Genomic DNA, 18,215 nt, shown 5'->3' on the forward strand with positions numbered 1-18,215 from the left:
AGTGCTATCAAGTACTACTCAACACTAACCTCCATAATGCTCCACTCTGGTCTCATTACAGCCTTGATCCAAGAATGGACAAAAGAGCAGAACGCCAGAGGTGAGAGTCTGCCTTTACATCAAGGCAGTATTTGGCTGAGTATGACATAAACAAGCCCTAACAAAACTGAAGTAATTGGAAATCTGGGGGAAACTCTCTGCTGGTTGAAGCCATACCTGGCACAAAGGAAGAGGTTGAGGTTATGGAGTTCAACCTTCTCAGAAATTCCTTGGGTTACTGTACTAGGCCCGACCATCTTCAGCTATTTTATCAATGAGCTTCCCTCTCTCATTTCTCAGAAGTGGAGGTGTTTGTTGATGATTGTTTGCCATTCACAAGGACTCAGATTTTGAAGCAGTCCATGTTCATATGCAGACCTGAACAACATTCAGGCATGGCTTATAATTGGCAAGAAAATGGGTGCCCAACAGTGTAGATATCTCCAAGAAAGGAGAATCCAGCCATCTCTTTTTGACATTCAATGGCTTTACCATTGCTGAATTCCCCACATCCTGGTGGTTACCATTGAACAGTAACTCAACTGGACCAGCCTAATAAATACTGTGGCTACGAGAGCAGGTCAGAGGCTAGGAATTCTGTAATGAGCATCTCCTCCTGACTTCCCAAAACCTGTCCACCATCGACAAGGCACAAGTCAGAAGTGTGATGAAATACTCTCCACTTGATGGGTGCAGCTCCAACAGTATTTCAGGACCTTAAACCATCTGAGCGTGCTCTGCCATTCATAACATGGCTGATCATGCAACTCAGTAACCCATTCCTGCTTTCTCTACCACCCCCCCCCCCCCCCAACCTTTTATCCCTTTAGCCCCAAGATCTATATCTAACTCCTTATTGAAAACATACAATTCAAGGCAGCCTGTCTGATTGGCACCTGTTCTACTACCACTTCAGCGTCAGCACTGTGTACCACCTACAAGATGACTGCAGTAGCTCAGCAAACCCTTTCGACAAAGTGCATAGGTTTAAAATACGTGGGTAAAAGTTTAGAACAGATGTGCGAGGCACGTTTTTTACACAAATGGTGGTAAATATATGGAACGCGTTGCCTGGGGAGGTGATGGGAGCAAGTACGATAGTGGCATTTAAGGGACATCTAGACAAATATATGAATAGGGTGGGAATGAAAGGATACGGACTCCATAAGTGCAGACGGTTTTAGTTTAGGCAGGTACCATGGTCGGTGCAGGCTTGGAGGGCCAAAGTGCCTATTCCTGTGCTGTTTTGTTCTTTGACAACTTCCAAGCCCATGACCTCTCTCACTTTGAAGTACAAGGGAATGCCACCTGCAAGTTCCCCTCCAAGCCAAACACCATGCTAACTTGAAACAATACTACCAACCCTCTGTGGGTGTACCTACAACACATGAACTGCAGCGGTTCAAGAAGGTAGCTCATTTCCACTGCCTTCTCCAACGGCATTAGCGATGGACAATGAATGCTGGCCTAGCCAGCAAGATCCACATCCCATGAAATAATCTTGAAAGAACACTAAAACAAAAAACTCTGAATAAATATGATACCCTGATTCACCAAATGGACCTGTAAGCATTTTGATGCTTCATTTCTTGTTTGGATCGGTCTTGTCAGATAAATCTGCATCTCCAATATATTATTAAGTTATGTTTATGTGGGAGAAAATATATTAAAATATGAAATTGCCAATATTTGACCACTTCACACTTTATATTGGGTTCATATGATGAACGAATGAGGACACCCTTTGGTTTATTATGTAACCGGACCAGAAGGTTCCCAGTTGAATTCCTATTCTGTTACCTGATTTATGTAAATAGCCACAGTTGATGATAGCAATAGGCTCTGGCTTTTTTGAGAGTGGGAGTGAGAATGAAATTCTTCACACCGATCTATTATTAGCAAATATTTTTGTAAAGCAGACTTGCCTTTGGTGATAAACCTTGCAGTGCTTTGCTGCTCTATATGATCAAATAGTCTCCTGGAAATCATTGTTTACATTGACCTGACAAATGGATATCTGGATAGAGCATCAGCGGTCTAGTGGCACCTGCTTACAGGTCAAAACATACCAGGAGAAAATTGTGCAGTGATGCCCAATAGTATGTGTGTATGTAATGTGCCACAAACTGTTTGTCAGATGTGTGACTGTGGATCAACATCTTGGTGTTAGCCTTCAATTTGCTGAAAATGTATTTGAATATAAATAATGTGATGGTAAATGCAGAACTGCAATGCTATTTTGACATTTCTGTCGCTTTTAAAATGGAGAAATGATCTCACATCTTATACTTGAAAGACAAGACAATCCGATGGGTAGATCAGTAAAAATGATGCCAACCTTCCAGTTTTTCGATGTGATTCCCTGGACATAGATTGATGGCAATCTGAAGAATGACTAGAATGTTTGCAGGACTTGAGTGTCACTGGCAAGGTCAACATTTGTTGCTCATTTCTAGTTGCCTTTTAAAGGTTGCTGGTGACCCACCTCTTGAACTGTTGCTGTCCATGTGATGTTGTTACACCCCCAGTGCTGCTAGGCCGGAAGTTTGAGGATGTTGACCCAGTGAAAGAGCAAGTCTAGAAGGCATGTGTGACTTGCAGTGGAACATGCAGGTGGTGGTGGTGTTCCTATGCGTTTGCTGCCCTTGTCCTTCTAGGTGGTTGAAGTGCCGTTAAAGGAGCCCTTACGAGTTGCTCCACTGCATCAGATAGACGATACACATTGCTGGAACAGTGTGACTACAGTCAGGGGAAGTGAATATTTAAGGTGGTTTTGTCCTGAATTGTGTTGAACTTCTTAAGCGCTGTTGGAACCGCACTCATCTAGGCAAGTGCACAGTATTCCATTGCATGCTGACTTGTGCCTTGTATAGGATAAAAAAGCTTTGAAAAGTCAAGAAGTGAGTTACTTGCTGCTGAATTCCTAAACTCTGACCTCTCTAACCATAGTTAAGTGCCTGGTCCAGTTAAATTTGTGGTTTAAGGAGGTCACCTTCAGGATTGCAATAGGGGGAGTTTCGGTGATGATGAGCAGTTGAACATGGGGAGATTGTTAGATTTTTTCTTGCTGGAGATGGTCCTTGCCTGGCAGTTGTGTGGCGTGAATATAACCTTCCCCTTATCAGCCCTGTTGTCCAGGTCTTGCTGCATTCAGTATCTGAGAAGTTACGAATGTTGCTGAACTTTGTGCAATCATCAGCAAACATCCTGATTTCTGGCCTTCTCATGTAGAGAAGATCATTGGTGAATTCTTTGGACCCAGGACAAGAAACTCCTGGGACTGAGATGTTTGGCCTCCAACAAACAGGCCATCTTTTGTGCTAGGTATGACTGCACCCAATGGAGCGGTTTATCCCTCATTCCGATTGACTTCAATTTTGATTGGGCTCCTTTAATGCTGTATTCAGTCAAATACTGCCTTTGATGTCACGGCAAGTCACCCTCATCTCCTCTCTAAAATTCAGCACTTTTTCCCATGATTAACTACAATGTAATCTGGAGCCAAATGACCCTAGTGGAACCCAAACTAAGCATTAGTAAGCATATTATTGCTACTAAGTGTTACTTCATAGCACTTTCTTTAACCTCCCCTACACTACTTTGATTGAAAGTAGATCTGAGCAACAGTTGGACTGTTTGGATTTGCCCTGGGATTTTTTTGGAAAGGATGTGGCAAGGCAATTTTCCAAATTGTAGGATAGATATCAGTGCTGTAGCTGCACTGGAACTGCTTGAATGTGAGCATGATTATTCTGGAGAACAGGTTTTTAGCACTACAGCCAGGATGTTGCCGGGGCCCATGGCCCTCACGGTATCCAATGCTTTCATACAAACAAGGAGCAAAAGTAGACTATTCAGACACTTGAGCCTGATTTTCCATTTAATAAGATCTTGGTTGATCTGATAGTAACCTCAAATCTACATCTAACCTACCCCCAGCGCACTCTCATCCCTGGCTTACCAAGAATCTATTCACCTCTGCCTTAAAAATATTCAAAGTCTCTGCTTCCACCACCTTTTTCAGGAAGCGCGTTCCAAAGACACAGAAAAAAAATTCTCCTAATTTTTAAATGGTGATCTAGTTCTACGTTCCCACAAGAGGAAACACTCTCTCACACCCACCATGTCAAGTTACTTCTCACTCTTTCCAAACTCTAGCAGATACAAGCTTAATCTGTCCAACATTTCCTCCTAAAACAACCCACCCATTCCAGGCATTGTCTGGTAAATCTCTGAGCTGCTACCAAGGTATTTACATCCTTCCTTTAAATAAGGTGACCAACACTGTAAACAGTACTCCAGATGTGGTCTCACTAGTGCCATGTACAATTGAAGCATAACCTCCCTATCTTTGTAATCAATTCCCTTCACAAATGATAACATTCTCTTGTCCCTGCATGCTAGCATTTTGTGATACATGCACTAGGACACCCAGATCCCTCTGTATCCCTCTCTCTCCATTTCAGCTGCCAAATTGGCTGAAGGCTGGATTCTATGATGCTCGGGACCTTTGGATAACATTGTGATGTATCGTCCACTTGGCACTGTTGTGTACTGGGTTTTCCCATCGTTAAAGATGAACGAGATGCAGGGGAAATGTGAGGAAGAATATTTTTAATGCAGCGAGTGGTAAAGACCTGGAATTCCTTGCCTTGTGAGGGTGGTGGAAGTGGACATTATTAATTTCAGAAGAAAAAACAGATGGGCTGCTGGTATTGCTGTACATAGAGCTAGCTGGAATTGATTCAGTGGCATCCTTCTGTGCTGTTACTGCAAGTTGGAGGAATAGCGAGTTATGAAGGCAGTTACTGATGGAGGGACAAGGCCATGATTGAAGTTGAACATGAAAGTGAGCATTTTAAATTGGGAGGCAGTGGACAGGGAGCCAATCTAGATCCGTGAGGACAGGATTGCTGAGTAAGTGGCATTTTGTATCCAGATGGCATGTGGGCAGTTTTGCATGAGTTAAATGCTGCAATATTAAACTTTTAAAACTTTGTCAATTATGCATATCAAAGAGCATCTTGAGTGCACTTCGACATCAGTGGTCACAAAACTGACCAAGTACTGGACCCTTTATCATTACGCGGATCATCAAAATCATTGAGCAAGACTGTACTGACGTGAAAACTCTTTATTTCTTGCAGTTACAGGATGTGTAATACTGTCAATTGGTATAGTTTCAGTGATCCTGAATTCATAAGTATATCAATTTTGTAATGCAGATTAAAAAATCTGCCTCCCATCCTGCATTCCGCTCCTATTTAAAAAAAAAAACATTTTATTAAGGCATTCAAATGTACAGTGCGTAATACATTCCTCCATCTCCCATTGTTCCCGCCTACTCTAAACACAAGATAGCCTAACTCCCCCCTACCCCCTTATTGAATCTGCTGACAGTTTAGTTTTCTCCGGAGAAGTCGATAAACAGCTGCCACCTCCGGACGAACCCTAATGTCGATCCTCTCAGGGCGAACTTAATTTTCTCAAGTCTGAGAAACTCAGCCATGTCACTAACCCAAATCCCTGATTTTGGAGGCATCGAGTCCCTCCACGCTAATAATATCCGTCTCCGGGCTCCCGAGGCAGCAAAGGCCAAAATGGCAGCCTCTCTCGCCCCCTGGACTCCCGGATCTTCCGACACTCCAAAAATCGGCGCCATCCTTGTTTTTGGTACCGTGGACATGACAACCGCAAATCCCTGCCAATTTCCCCTAAGCTTCGATTCGCTCCTATTGACTGAATGTAGATTGTACATGCCTATCACCACTTTGAATGAAACATGACATACAGTTCGTATATCAGAAGAGATCGATCAGTCACCATTCCATATTTTTGCCTTGGCCTTCTATACCTAACAGTAAAATGTTATGGATTCTGTAAATATTCAGAGGACTTGCAATATCTGTGGCGAGAGAACTCGAGTTAACATTTTGAGTCAGTGAGCTGACCTGGAAAGTTAACAAGTTCTCTATTGATCCTGACCGATCTGTTGAGTATTTTGTTTTTCATTTATGTGCATGATGTGACATTGATTGGCAATACAAAGTGTTCAAGCACAGATCTTTTAGAGCAAAATGAGTCTTCCTGCGTTTTGTTTTCAGTGTGCCAAATAAACTATGCACCTTGTAGCTTTAAAACCTGCACTCAAATCAATCAAAAAGTGCACATGTTGTGAAGGCGCATGGTGACATCTATTTTTTTAAGTAATGGATTTGTTTGCAGTAGTACAACAGCTCGATTTTTAAGCACTACAAATAAATTGATCTCCTCTTATGAAACTTGATTAATGTTTATGTTGGACACTTTTAATTAATTTAAAATTGACCATTTTACCTTCCATTCTGTGAGACACAAACTAAATAGCAGTTACATTGAATTTCAACTTCGTTGCAAACAAGATGCTATACTGAAAATGCACATCAGGTTGATTTAAAGTTGAGGTGGCGGTAATCATATAAACTGTTAAAATTTGACATTGAGCCAAGGAGGAAATACTAGGTGTGATTATAAAACTAGGTGAAGGAGTTAGATTTTGAGGAAGGACTCAAGAGGAGAAGTTTATGGAGGAAATTTCAGAGCTCAGGGACGAGATTGTTGAAGGCACAGAGCTGATGGAAGGGTTAAATGGATGGAGGGATAGGCCAGCATGAGAGGGCATGAAGCTTGGAGCATTATAAAGTTGGAGGAGATGAGATATGGTCACAAAACCAGATCATAGAGGCATTTGAACGCCTTGAGCATTTTAAAATTAAGATATTGGTGGACCAGGAATCTGTGTAGGACATTCCTACACGTGGCTACTTAGCAGCCTTCCATTTCTACACAGACCATGCGCACAAATTGGTTCCTTTAAAGTTATCAATTATAGATGGACATTAGAAAGAATTTCAAGGGTGTGTGCAGCTGAACAAATTGGCCTTGCTACACAAGAAAATTGGGTGAATGGGACTTGCTGCAGGCAAAAGAGTTTTGGATGAGATGAAGGATATCAAAGTCTGACCGAGAGCACATCAAAGCAGTTTGGCCTGGAGGTGATAAAGACTTGGAAGATGTTTTTGGCAGCAGATGGGCTGAGGCAGGGGCAGAATTGGCATGAGGCAGGGGCAGAATTGGCAATGTTGGTGGAGATGAAAGTAAGTGATCTTTGTGATAGAGATTTGGAGTCTTAAGAGAAAAAAGAGTTTGGAATCAAATACAATGACATGGTTTTGGATAGTCAGTTTCAACAATAATAGTGAAACAGTATATTGAACATTTCAATAGTTGCAGGAGTACTGCAGTGAATGGAGGCCCGAAGCCTAGTTATTGTGCTTGAAAATACAATTTTATTTTTTTCCAGTAGTGGCTAGACGAATTGCATGAGAGGTGTAATAAGCCTGGAAATGGGCAACTTTAGAGAGATGTTGGCGTTGATGGAACACTGGCACTGAGGAAAGGCTGGGACCAGGGTACTGGCAAATTGTAAACCTAGGGCTGCAGAGATGGACTTTAAACTAAACAGTTGTGGGTGAGGTCATGTGAGAAGAGATTTGGAAATTTAAAGAGAAGGGAAGGTAATAGTGCAAGTTAATGATACAATAATAGCTGGAGTGTGGCAGGAAGGGGTGTAAAACCATAAGTGCACCAGCAAATGAAGGCCAAAGTGGGCAAAATGGTAAAAAGACAATTAGAATTGGAGAGTTGGTTCAGACATGACAGGCCAAAGTGGGACAGGAGGCAAGGAAAAGGTGTTGGGATGAGATCAGTATAATAAGGAATAATCTTCTTTCAGAAGATCAATCCTTCAGAATATCAGTAAGTAGAATTATGTGGGTGGAGGTAAGAAATAGCAAATGAAAGAAGTCACTGGTGGAAGTAGTTTATAGGCTCAAGTTAGCAAAGGTAGTTTGGAGGATGAGTTCATAGTGTATTTGGGACAATTTCTTCAAACAATATGTTCTGGAACCCATCGGGCCTTTGGAGCTGGTAATGTATAATAAGACCGGATTAATTGAAGACCTCTTATTAAAAGACCATTGAGGCATCAGTGATCACACTATGATCAAATTTCATGTTCTGTTGAGAGTGAGCAATGTGGGTCCGTAACAAGTGACTTAAAGACAATTATGCAGGTATGAAGACAAGTTCACTAAAGTAGAATTGGAAAATAGGTTAAAAGGAAAGAGAGTAGAAAATGATATATTCCATTGAGGAAGAAGACTCTACAAGAATAATGCACCATCTATGGCTAGCTAAAATGTTTGCGATATCAAATTAAGAGAAAAGGCATGCAGATCTGTGAAGACAAATGGTAGGCCACAATATTGAAGAAGCTTTGGCCAGCTTCACGTTTTTCATAAGGAGTACTAATCAGCGCCAGCGTGACCACTTGCTGGGGAGGCGGCTGGATCATGGAAGCTGTTGGATATGGGGTGGCTCCTGTATGGCAATGGGGTTTGTTGCTAACTTTTGGTTGGTTCAATTGGCTCTGTTTTATAACCTTTGCTCTAGAGTCGCCAGGTATCTTTATGATACCGCCACGAGGTTCAAGTTCAAGTAATGATCAATAACTCAACACACCAATTAGTAAGATTCAAATCAAAGCACATTTATTATACACAGTAAATGACTACTCATGCATAAACTCTACTTTCTAAGCTATTTCTATCACTAACAGGCCAATACTTAGCTTCGGACTGGCCCACCAGGTCAGGAGAACAAATGGCCTTTCGTTCGGGTTCTGAGTCTGCGGGATTCAAAAGCTGGTACGGACTGGTAGCTAGGAGCGCCTATCTCTTAGCGAGCGTTGACTTGAGACTTACTTTCTTGGAGGACGCCAGACAGTTCACTCTCGGGGGTTGCTTTGCATTGCTGAGTGACCCTGTCAAGAAGGACGATTTGAACTTGGGGGCTTTACTTTATAGCCCCCAGGGGCTTCCCGCCTTTCGGGGCGGGCTCCGTACCTGGTTCCAAGTGATTGGACTTCGTTCCAATCGCTTGGTTTGATTTCTCCAATACTGGAGCTGTTCCCTGATCGTTGGGCGGTCTTTAAGTGTCCGTTAACCTCTTTTGTGTTGGCTCCTGCTGGCGCCGAGGAGTCTGGCTTGGCCTTGTTTACCTCAAAATGTTTCGATTGTTCCCGGGGATCGTTCATTACTATGTAGATGGCTGCTACATTACTATGCAGATGGCTGCTTGTATCGATGCTGTCTGGGTTTCTGCAGAGTCTAATACACAGTAAGCTTGCACCTGCTAGTTTTTGCCTGTGTTGGCTGAATTTCCCTTCAGCCTTTGCGGTTCTCCATTTTAAGGCGGGACGTGGCCAACTCAGATGGTTACAGGTGTAAGTGGTGATGATTGGTTTCTCACCATGCTACGGCGGGATCCCGATTTTGGCTACGGGAGAGGGCCAGTTGCATCACAAACAGTTTGGTGCCTGGCGCGGTTCTTGTGTTAGGCCTCCCACTATTCACTGGCCTCGTCGCACTCTCGCTCAAATAAAACTGAATCAGGCCCAATATCGTTTCAGCAAAAAAATCTTGCTAAAAATGCCACATCCAGGAAATATCATTCAGGCCATAGATGCATTTGTTTGGTTTCCATAGTTCCCCTATTTCCCCCACAAAAGTATTAACTTATGGAAATGCAAGTTGTTTAATTGTTCTACACTCATGACCAAAAGAGATTAAAAAGATAAGATTACTTTTCCAGCTGTGGAAGAGTGCGCTCTAACATGTGAAATATCCTAGTGACCAACCTCACCTTGTCCTAATATATCCTATCTGCCAGATTTTTCAGTATAAATCCACGTATGTGATAAAATTGGTCACTCTTATACTTCCAAATAAACTCCACGGGGATCGGTGCTTGGGCCTCCGGGTCTGATTGTATGTTCGCGGATGACACCCAGGTTGGTGGCGTGGCAGATAATGTTGAGGATTGTCAGAAGATACAGCAGGACATAGGTTGGAGACTTGGGCAGAGAATTGGCAAATGGAGTTTATTCTGGACAAATGTGAGGTAATGCATTTTGGTAGGTCTAACATAGAGGGTAAATATACCATAAATGGTAAAATTCTTGGGAATATAGAAAGTCAGAGAGATCTGGGCGTGCAGGTCCACAGATCTTTGAAGGTGGTCAGTCACCAGGGGGCATAGGTTTAAGGTCCATTTAGAGAAGATGTGAGAGGCAGGTTTTTTACGCAGAGGGTGGAACGCTTTGCCAGGGGAGGTTGTGGAAGCAGATACATTAACGGTGTTTCCCCCCCCAAAAAAACCCCACAGACAACATGGTCCGTATGTCAGTAGCATTTTCAGCACATTCCAGTTTCATACCCCATCTCTGGAATATGTCACCTGAATAACTATTCTGGTAATTGGTCTTTTGCTATAATAGCTGTGTGTGCTAAGATCACTCGCATTGCCACCACGCAACCCTTGATCCATCATATTCCATTACTCAAGAACTTCACCATAAAGCACTTGAGCATTTGAGGTACAAGGTGCCTCATTTACTTCAAACAGCTCCTTGGAGCCCAAGATGATTTAATCTTTAATTATTTAAGATTAACTAATTTCAATTCATCATGAGGAACTTGCCACGTTTGATTAGTATTACCTTACCATAATGACCTTGTCAGGACCTTGTCATTCTCTGCGACACTCTTTTATCCTCTTTTATTATACACCAAATGTCCTGAATACATCTCATCTGGGACAGAATTTATCTGCTGTCTTAGTGCGCTCTGAATTTACTCGAAGATTTTGGCATCAATGAAAACCTGCCTCTCTGCATAAAGTGTTCAAATGTGCAGAAAGAAATGGGACTAATTGAAGTACTTCTAGAGCAGGGCAACTATTGGATAGCACATAAGGAACTTGGAATTTTGCTGACAGACTAATTGATATGGGCTATATCTTCACTCATTGGAGTGAATTCTTTGCATGAATTACCATGCCAGGTGGGTTGTCAATTTGCAGTCTTATTGATCAACTAAAATTTAATGCAGTATTTCATTGATCACTGAACAGTTGCTTTTACAGAGTATTATGATCCTTGATCAGAGCCCAACTGTTGCTAGGATACTGGGCAGAAACCCCAATATTTTATTTAATTTCTAAGACGGAGGAAAGGATGCTTCACTCTTGAGTGATTTCACACACAAATCGGGATATGGTATATTTAAATATTTAAACATTATCAATATTTAACACAGTATTACTAACTTCAGTATCACAAAGACAAATCACGTTTAATTACCAGTCAAACAATGCTTATCAATACAATGAACTTTATCACCGCTCTCTCAAAACCCATCTCTGATCACAATCCAGTTTTAATTACAGTTAGCCTACCCAGGAATACTTGCAGTTAAGCAATATCTTGGAGAAATCACTTTGAGAAAGAGAGATCCTTCAGAAACCAGCTGCAGATTCTTGCCTGTATCAAACTACAGTTTAAACTGCCAACTTTTTCAGCAACCCATGTTCTATTCACAGGTAAAATCTTTGCTGGTCAAATCTTTAAACTGACTATTTCTTTAGAAACTACTGGTCTGCTCACAGACAGATCTTTAACTGAACTGTATTGAGAGCGCAGCTTGTCTGTTTACATCCCAATCTAAAACTAAACTGAAAAACCCCTGAAACTCTACACCTCACTGATTCAGGCCTTGGCTCCTCCCGTTAACTACACCTTGCTAAAATTAAACACAATGTCTCTTATTATCTGTTCCCTAGGGAACCCTCTTAATCTAAACAAAACTTCATCCAACTTCAGGAAACAATATCCATGAATGGAATGAATGATCTTACTTTTATGATGCTTTAATTGCACCTCTTGTCTCCAAAAAGTGTAGCTGACTTTCAAATCAGGATATTTAAAAATATGACTGTCGTTGCCACATACAAAGCCATACTTTTAACCCTTACTACACCAAATATATATAATACAATATATTGAAATTTCTACATTCATCATCAGAAACTTTCAGCTGCTTTATTCATGACCATGATGTTTATATTTTTATGTCTGAACGTTTGTCACTGCACCGAGCCTAGTCCATATCCCTTTCTTATGATTTTTTCCCTATCAACCCTTTTGTCCTTTTTAAGTATTATCGTAAGAAGCCTAAATCTGGTTTCAAAGTCTACAGAATGTCCTTTAGACCCATAGCAACAGCTAGCTCATTAAAAGTCTTCTGACAATAGAAGGCTTCCAATAGAACGTGGTTTTGTCCTCTGGTTACTTTTCCTGGAGTATTACATTTATTACTAATCTTGTCAATTAGCCTCTTCATCAACCACGCCTGCATCTTTTAGCAAGTTATTTTTAACCTTTGACAAATAGAATCTTCACGAATCAAAGTAACATTGTAACCAATCTGTACCACATGCTGTAAAAGTACAATCTAGCTCTACAGTTAATGAATCCAGGACTAATACATTCATCAAAATTCACTGCCATTTTGAGGACCCTGTTTCTCATTTTTAGACAGGTCACTGCATAATGGTGCTTCAATCACCCCAGTATTATCTATCCTTGGAGCTTACTTCATATTCATTAATTTGTTATTGTTAATGCTGTTATATTTTCTGTAATAGCTAGATCTGCTAAAGATGCTTTCATCCTCATTCTGCTTGTCCATCCATTGTAGTGACTCCTGTGTCCAGTCTTTGGGCCATTTTGAAATCCGGCAATCATTGACTTCTTTATTCTGTGTCACTGGAATATTCCATGAAGTCTGAAGGAAATAACATATTTCCTCGGTAACTATTTTTAAGGCAGCAAACATCTGATCCAACCAGGTTTCCCTCTCTGAGAACTGAGCACCGTTAGAACCAGTAACTTGCCTGGTTCTAACCAGTAGTTTACCTGCAAAGACTCTCATTCAAAGTATCGTATTGCAGCTTTGACTTTGCCTATATACATGTTTCTGGAACCCACCTCCTTCATTCACCTGAGGAAGGAGCAGTGTTCCGAAAGCTAGTGATTCAAAACAAACCTGTTGGACTCCTGGTGTTGTAAGACTTCTTACCCTGTAAAACAGATATACCACTTTGGATACTGTAGGGGGAAATTACCCCTCTGGGAAGCAGCAACAGCCACATTTGTTGCACCATGGTTGACTCTGCTGCATAGGAGAGGAGTATAAAGTGTGGGAATGCAGTAGTTTTTTAAAAATAAATCTATTTTATTGAAAATGTTTTCGATCAAAATTTTTTCCCTTTACAAACATAACAGTAAAGAAAGTTTAACAATAAACAAATGGCTAATCAACATGGTAATCTAATCATTTAACAAACTAAAACTTCCACCCCCCCCCCCCTGGGCTGCTGCTGCTGGTCATCTGTCTTCCCTCTAACGTTCCCCTAGGTAGTCGAGGAATGGCTGCCACCGCCTGGTGAACCCTTGAGCCGATCCTCTCAGGGCAAACTTTATCTACTCCAGTTTTATGAACCCCGCCATATCGTTTACCCAGGCCTCCAGTCCGGGGGGTTTCGCCTCCTTCCACATGAGTAGAATCCTACGCCGGGCTACTAGGGACGCAAAGGCCACAACGTCGGCCTCTTTCGCCTCCTGCACTCCCGGCTCATCCGCAACTCCAAATAGAGCTAGCCCCCAGCCTGGTTTGACCCGGGCCTTCACCACCTTGGAAATCACTCCCGTCACTCCCTTCCAATACCCCTCCAGTGCCGGGCACGACCAAAACATATGTGCGTGGTTTGCCGGGCTTCCGCCGCACCTCCCACATTTGTCCTCCACTCCAAAGAACCTGCTCAGTCTTTCTCCCGTTATGTGTGCTCTATGTAGCACCTTGAATTGAATCAGGCTAAGCCTGGCGCACGAGGAAGAGGAATTTACCCTGCTTAGGGCATCAGCCCACATACCCTCCTTTATCTCCTCCCCTAGCTCTTCTTCCCACTTTCCTTTTAATTCGCCCACCAACTCCTCCCCCTCCTCCCTCATCTCTCGGTATATTTCTGACACCTTGCCCTCTCTGACCCACACCCCCGAAAGCACTCTGTCCTGAATCCCCTGTGCCGGGAGCAGCGGAAATTCCCTCACCTGTTGTCTTGTGAACGCCCTCACCTGCATATATCTAACGAAGTTTCCCCGGGGCAACTTATACTTTTCCTCCAATGCCCCCAAGCTCGCAAACGTCCCCTCTATAAATAAATCTCCCACGGGAATGCAGTAGTTATAGGGCATTCAATTGTAAGGGGAATAGATGGATGTTTCTGTGGCCAAAGATGAGACTCCAGAAGTGCCTCCCTCGTGCTAGGTTCAAGGCTGTCTCAGAGCAGCAACAGGACATTCTGGAGGAGTAGGGTGAACAACCGGTGGTTGTGGTACACATTGGACATAGGTTTTTTTTAAAAAGGGGCAAGTCCTAAAAGCAGAATCCTGGGCGTTGGGAAGTAAGTTGAAAAGTAGGACCTCAAAAGTAGTGATCTCCGGATTACTACCAGTGCTGTCAGAGCAGAAATAGCCGGATATACCCGATGATGAGATGGGCAGAGGGGAAAAGTTTCAGATTCCTGGGAAATTGGCACCGTTCTGGGGGAGGTGGGACTATTTACAAATTGGGCAGGTGCACCTGGGCAAGACCGGGACTGATGGATGAAGGGGGAGTATTTGCTAGAGTGGTTCGGGAGGGTTTAAACTAAAATGGTAGGGAGATGGGAACCTATGCAAGGAGTCAGAGGAAGAGGAAACGAGGAGAAGAGCAAAAGACAGAAAGGGAAATAAGAGAAGTGATACATAGAGAAACCAACGGCCAGAATCAAACGGGGCCACAGTGAAAAATAATGGGAACGGGACAAAGAATGTTAAAAAGACTCGCCTTAAGGCTTCGTGCCTTAATGTATGGGTATTCGCAATCAGGTGGATTAATTGATCCTGCAAATAAACGGGTGTGATATGGTCAGGATTATGGAGACCTGGCCACAGGGTGACCAGGGATGGGAGCATCCAGGGGGATTCAGTATTTAGAAAGGGCAGATAAAAAGGAAAAGGCGGTGATGTTGCGTTGCTGGTAATAATACTGAGGAAGGATATTGGCTCCGACATGGAATTTGTATGGGCAGAGTTGAGAAGCACCAAGGGGGTGGGGTTGAATATAGACCTTCAAACTGTAGTGGTGATCTTGGGGGGGCATTAAACAGGACATTGGAGAGACATACGATAAAGGAACATATGTAATTATGGATGGCTTTTCAAATTGGTAACAATACTGTAGAGGAGGTATTCCTGGAGTGTGTATGGGATGGTTTTCTGGACCAATATGTTGAGGAACCAACTGGAGAACAGGCCATTCAAGATTGGGTATTGTATAATAAATCATAGTATCACAGAATCCCTACAGTATAGAAGGAGGTCATTTGGCCCATCGAGTCTGCACTGACCCTTTGTAAGAGCACCCGACCTAACCTTTTGGACACTGTGGGGCAATCATCTAATCTGCACATCTTTGGATTGTGGGAGGAAACCAGAGCACCTGGAGGAAACTCACGCAGGCACGGGAAAACTGTCACCCAAGGTTGGAATTGAACCCGGGTCCCTGGCGCTGTGAGGCAGCAGTGCTAACCACTGCCACCATCCTGCCCAGCATATGAGAAAGGAATAATTTAGCATCTAGTTGTGAGGCCCTGCGAAGATGAGCAACCATAATATGATAGAATTCTTCATCAAGATGGAGAGTGACTTAGTTGATTCTGAGTCTCGGGTCCTGAATCTAAATAAAGGAAACTGCGATGATATGAGGCGCAAGTTGGCTATGATTGATTGGAGAAATGTTGTTTGGCAAACATTCAAAGAGCATGTGGGTGAACTGCAACAATTGTTCAATTCCTGTTTGCAGCAAAGGTAAAACTGGATAGGTGGCCAAACAATGGCTTACAAGGGGAATTAGAGATTGTATTCGATCCAAGGAAGAAGCAAATTGACTAAGAAAAGCAACAGGTCCGGGAGCAGTTTCGAATTCAGCAAAGAAGGACCAAGGGATTGATTTAAGGAGGGGAAAACAGAGACTTCCGGTGGCGGCCATGAAGGAGTAGGTCGCACATTTGGTGCCTCCCGCTCAGGACGGACCTTTGGTCCTTTCCCCCGATTTTTTTCTCGGAAAAATCGATTATGGAGGCGACTGTGAGGAGAAGTCCCACACCAGTGCATGGATAGGCAGACCACGAGTGCTCGCAAAAGGAAGAAATAGGCGAACAGAGAAGGCCTGGATTGAAGCTGCAGCGGGAAAAAGCATGGCGGACGAGGGGAGTTCTGACTCGACGACCCAGCGGTCGACGTAGCAGTTGATGAAGTTTATCCAAGAGGGCTTCGCCAAGCAGAAACAGGAATGCTTCTACTTGATTAGGGAATTGGTTGCTCGGCTGGAACAGAGATTGGATGCTCAAGATCGGGCAATCCAGAAAGTGGCGAAGGCACTGACCGAGCACGAGGAACACCAAACAGCAATGGAGGTGGAGATGGGCATGCTGAGAGACCAGTAGAAAAGACTCCAGGAGAAGGTGTAGGATCTAGAGAATAGGTCCTGCCGGCAGAACTTGAGGATCGTTGGTCTCCCGGAGTGGTCTCCTGGAGGGGTCCGAAGGAGCTGTTGCAGGGGGCATATATAGCTGGTATGTTTGAGAAGCTAATGGGGAATGGGACGTTCACCCAACCCCTGGAGGTAGAGAGGGTGCACAGAGCACTAGCGAGAAGCCGTGTGTAGGTGACCCCCAGGGCAATGGTAGTGAGATTGCACAGGTACCTGGATAAGGAGCGTATTCTACAGTGGGCCAAGCAGACACGGAGCTGTAAGTGGGAGAACAGCATCCTGCGCATTTACCAAGACCTGAGCGCGGATGAAGCCAGGAGAAGAGCGGGATTTAACCAAGTAACGTCGACCCTTTTCAAGAAGGTGAAGTTTGGACTGCTGTATCCGGCCCGTCTTTGGGTCACCTATGAGGAGTTATGAGGAGCAACACTTCTATTTTGAGTCACCCGAGGAAGCGATGGACTTTGCCAGAAGGAAAGGGCTGGCAGGGGACTGAGGTGTTTGAACTTTGTTGCAGTGTTCACGTTAAAAGTACTTTTGTTTTTGCACTATATTTGTAATGCCTTCTGTATCGATCCTGGAGCCGCCGCGTACTTTTGTAAGTTAAAGTTTGCATTTGTACTGGTGAGGGAATGAAGGTATGAATTTTCGATGTAGGGTTTTTCTTTTCTTTTTGTTTCTTTCGGTTAACTGGGCTGGGAATGTTTTCTCTTGCACATGTGTGTCCGAGTGGGGGGGGGGGGGGGGGGGGGGGGGGGGGGGGGCAACAATAGGTTGCATCGCAAACCAGCTGTTTAACCCACTGAGCTAAATCAGCCCTCCTCTACTACGGCAAGCAATGGCAAATTTATGCTTGGTAATGATTCTGTTGACTTTTCTCAATCTTTAGAATGGCCATGCCACCTTCCAGTTCCTGCTTTGCAGCTCTACGATCAACCACCGAGGATGCATATACGATATTTGGAAAAAATTCAGCAAGGCCTGGTAATGAAGTTCAAGAAGTCATTTATTTTCCTACTGCTTCTCATGAACCAGGATCAAAGGTTCAGGTGAGAAATAGTTTGTTTTTTCATCTGCAAATAGTTATTTTCCGTTTAATTCATCATTAAAATATGCACCGATTCATTTTGTTTTGTTTTGCAATAACTTGTAACATATGTCAGAAATCATTTATTTAAAATAATCCTAGAAATCCATTTCCAAAGTTGCCTTGAGGAATATTCTGCTTCCAGCTTCCACTTCAATAAATAAGAAAGTTTAGATGACATGGCACTCGTTTGTTGGTTTTAAACTCTCAAATGGCTGGCCCATTACCTGAACAATTGTGGGTTTTATACTCTCCCTGCTGTCAGAGCATTCAAAGGCTGCAGATCATGGTGTAGTATTGTAGGATGCTGACATCTGGCATCCACTTCAGCGCTGAGCAGAATTTGGATGAGATTCTGTCCGTGAAAAGCTCTCACAGTGGATAACTCTTTCTCTTCATCTAATGAAAAGTGTAAAACACTAGTACCAGGATATATTATCCTTTTAATATACAACATTATGGCCCTATGTTCCTTTTGAATGTTTCTGCTTTAAGCTCGGCTCATCACGGAAATGCTGTATTTGATGTCTATCATTTCTAGGTTGTTTTAAGTA

At 43.1% G+C, this 18,215-nt stretch overlaps 1 protein-coding gene across 3 annotated transcripts in view; it reads left to right on the forward strand.

Moving 5' to 3' along the window:
* Window positions 1-18,215, forward strand: part of LOC140425258 (secernin-1-like) — a 159,353-nt gene that overhangs the window by 14,233 nt on the left and 126,905 nt on the right. For all 3 annotated transcript variants that reach the window (XM_072509378.1, XM_072509376.1, XM_072509377.1), the window contains exon 2: window positions 17,464-17,623. In XM_072509378.1, coding sequence (XP_072365479.1) covers window positions 17,465-17,623 — 159 coding nt within the window. In that variant the 5' untranslated portion in view covers window position 17,464. The remainder of the gene's footprint in view (window positions 1-17,463; window positions 17,624-18,215) is intronic.

The sequence above is a fragment of the Scyliorhinus torazame genome, chromosome 6 (assembly GCF_047496885.1).
Source record: "Scyliorhinus torazame isolate Kashiwa2021f chromosome 6, sScyTor2.1, whole genome shotgun sequence".
Classification (NCBI taxonomy): domain Eukaryota; kingdom Metazoa; phylum Chordata; class Chondrichthyes; order Carcharhiniformes; family Scyliorhinidae; genus Scyliorhinus; species Scyliorhinus torazame.